The following is a 2,533-nucleotide window of genomic DNA, read 5'->3' on the forward strand; positions in this document are numbered from 1 at the left end:
AAAAAAAAAAAAAAAAAAAAAAAAAAAAAAAAAAAAAAAAAAAAAGCAGCTGGGTGCTTTTTTTAAGATTTGTTTTTGAGAACCAAGTGGAAGTCCAAAAAAGCGCACAATCTGAATTTCTAGGTCCCCTTTAAGTAAATTAAAAGTAGATACAATAAATATCTATTTGTGATTACTGATTGTCCAATTTCAATTATATTTAAACGTATGATGCTCAGGACTAGTTTTAAAAACTTTTCTTAGACCAAGATAAAATTTCAAACTTGGACAACAAAAATTTGGTGAAATATCTTTATAAATACCAGATTTTTTTTCTCATAAAAACTAACAGCTAACTTAATCCACAAAGACAAAATATTGTCATTTATACCATAGAAGCATGCAGTAAACAGATGCATTTTGTTTTTATTCTAGAACTATGCTGCTTTGTTAGCCTAGCTCTGATTTATTCATTTTTCTAGACTTTTGGATGCTGTGCATCTGAAAGGATTTTTGCTCTTACTTTTTTACCTTCAGACAGTCGGTTTGATGTGTAACCGCGGCAACAAGGTGTGTGTTTTTTTTTTTAACCAACCAGGATTATCCGATTAGCATCTCAAAAGCATCAAATAACACCTAAAGTACAACCTCAAATCCCAGGAGATGAAAAGGAGACTTTATGGAAGAAGAGACACTATTCATGTAAGCTTGAACTTTAGGAACAAGAGTATTTGTATGGAAGGTTGTTTAAAAAAAAAAAAGTCTTGAGGCTTTAATGTTGAGGTTTAATTTCCTGGAGCACCTTTTGGTAAGTATCTTTTTAAAGTGCAGATAAATGTTTTTATCGCTTGAAGTCGACTTCCACACAGTAACGGATGCAGAAAGCCAGCAGCTGTTACCTTGGTCTGTCCTTCGATGACAGTGAGAGGCACGCTGGTGGAGGGCCACTTATTTCGAGGAGGTAAAGGTTTCTCACAGTTCCACAAAACCACAACCTACATGAAAAACACACAGGGAGCTGGTTGATATGCTGCTTTCAGCGAATCTGGATGTTATTTTATGCAGGTCGAGTCAGAAATAAGCACAAAATTGCACAAAAAAAAAAAAAATATATATATATATATATTTCAAATTGGATGCTTTTAAAAATGTAATTTGGAAAAATGGAGGATTTTTATTCTGGTAAAGTCTGTAAAGGAGCCATTTTTCTTGGAGATGAGTTTAGTTCGAATGGTCCAGTCAAACTCCATCTATTAATCTGTGACGAGACTGGAAAATTGATGTTTACAGACATCAAATACATCCAATCTGACTGAAGCTGACCAATTTCACAAAGAAGAATGTCTGAAAATGCAGATTTTGCACTATTAGCTACACAAAAAAATCCAAGGATCAATTAGAAACCTTAAAGTTTTTGGTTTAAAAATGGAAAAGAGTCAAAGTCCATGTGGTACGAATATTTTTTCAAGGGAAATAAAAACTTGTAAATTAGAAAATTAAAAAATATTCCACAAAATACTGTAAATTTAAAAGACAGGTGTCAAAGTCGAGGCCCGGGGGCCAAATCTGGCCCGCCGTAGCTTTTTATGTGGCCCTCTAGACTCCAAATGACATCTTCCAGTTTTTCACAAATCTGCAAAATTCACACAAAATCAACAAATCTTCACATTATTTCCTGATTTTACTGCAGATTTTCTCAAAATTGGTCGAAAACATTGAGTTTAAATGACTGCAGTCTTATTTGATGTCAAGTCACATTTAACATCATCCATTAGCGAGAATACTGTACAAATTCCTTACAAACATTTCTAAATAGTCACCACAAAAGATTTGAAAGAAACACTAAATCATAAAATCCTGGACGAACAATTTATTGATATTTTAATAATTTAATTGGTTTTATCAATATATTCTGGCACAACCGGCCCTTTAAGAACATTCTGATTTTTGATATGGCTCATACTGAAAATGATTCAAATCATGTGAGATGGGATTAAACTTTGTCTAACTTGATTTTCAAACTCTGCAGGCTCTAACCTGAAGGTAGCTTGCTCACAGGTAACAGCATTATTACGCTTCTCTCTCAAAAATGGGTTATTATCTGGATCCTGGGACAGTTTGGACCCATTTTCCTACCTGTGCACAGAACTTGGACTTGGCCACAGCGATGATGAGCTTCACCACAGGGGAGATCTGGGCCTGCAGAGGAGTTACCGTATGGACCACAGCTGTGAACAGCTGCGATGGGCTCTTACCTGCAGCACAAACAAAGCAGGATGAGAAGATGGAGCGCTGCTTCAGACTCCACCACAGATTTCCGGACAAATCAATCCTGATCTCTGCTTCGCTCATCAGACGTCAGCACATCTGTTCGCTTTTCACTTCAACAAGGAGGAGGAAAGACGTCCAGTCAGTTTCATTTTGGTCTTTTTATTGTTGCTGCTCATTCACTGAGTATTTCTACGTTGTGAAAACCTTTTAAAGCTCATTACATAAGTTATAAAATAAACAATCTCAGATGAGAGGTTGTGCTTGACTTTTTCCATTGTCTGTC

The 2,533-nt window shown here is 35.5% G+C and overlaps 1 protein-coding gene across 1 annotated transcript in view; it reads right to left on the reverse strand.

Annotated features, from left to right (window-relative positions):
- The window catches only part of LOC106951280 (exostosin-1a), a 65,713-nt gene that overhangs the window by 19,850 nt on the left and 43,330 nt on the right, over positions 1 to 2,533 (reverse strand). The window contains exon 6 of the mRNA XM_015038711.1: positions 879 to 974. Within this exon, the coding sequence (XP_014894197.1) occupies positions 879 to 974 (96 nt within the window). The remainder of the gene's footprint in view (positions 1 to 878; positions 975 to 2,533) is intronic.

This window comes from Poecilia latipinna, unplaced genomic scaffold (genome assembly GCF_001443285.1).
Source record: "Poecilia latipinna isolate Pla-1442-1.1 unplaced genomic scaffold, P_latipinna-1.0 Scaffold450, whole genome shotgun sequence".
Taxonomy (NCBI): domain Eukaryota; kingdom Metazoa; phylum Chordata; class Actinopteri; order Cyprinodontiformes; family Poeciliidae; genus Poecilia; species Poecilia latipinna.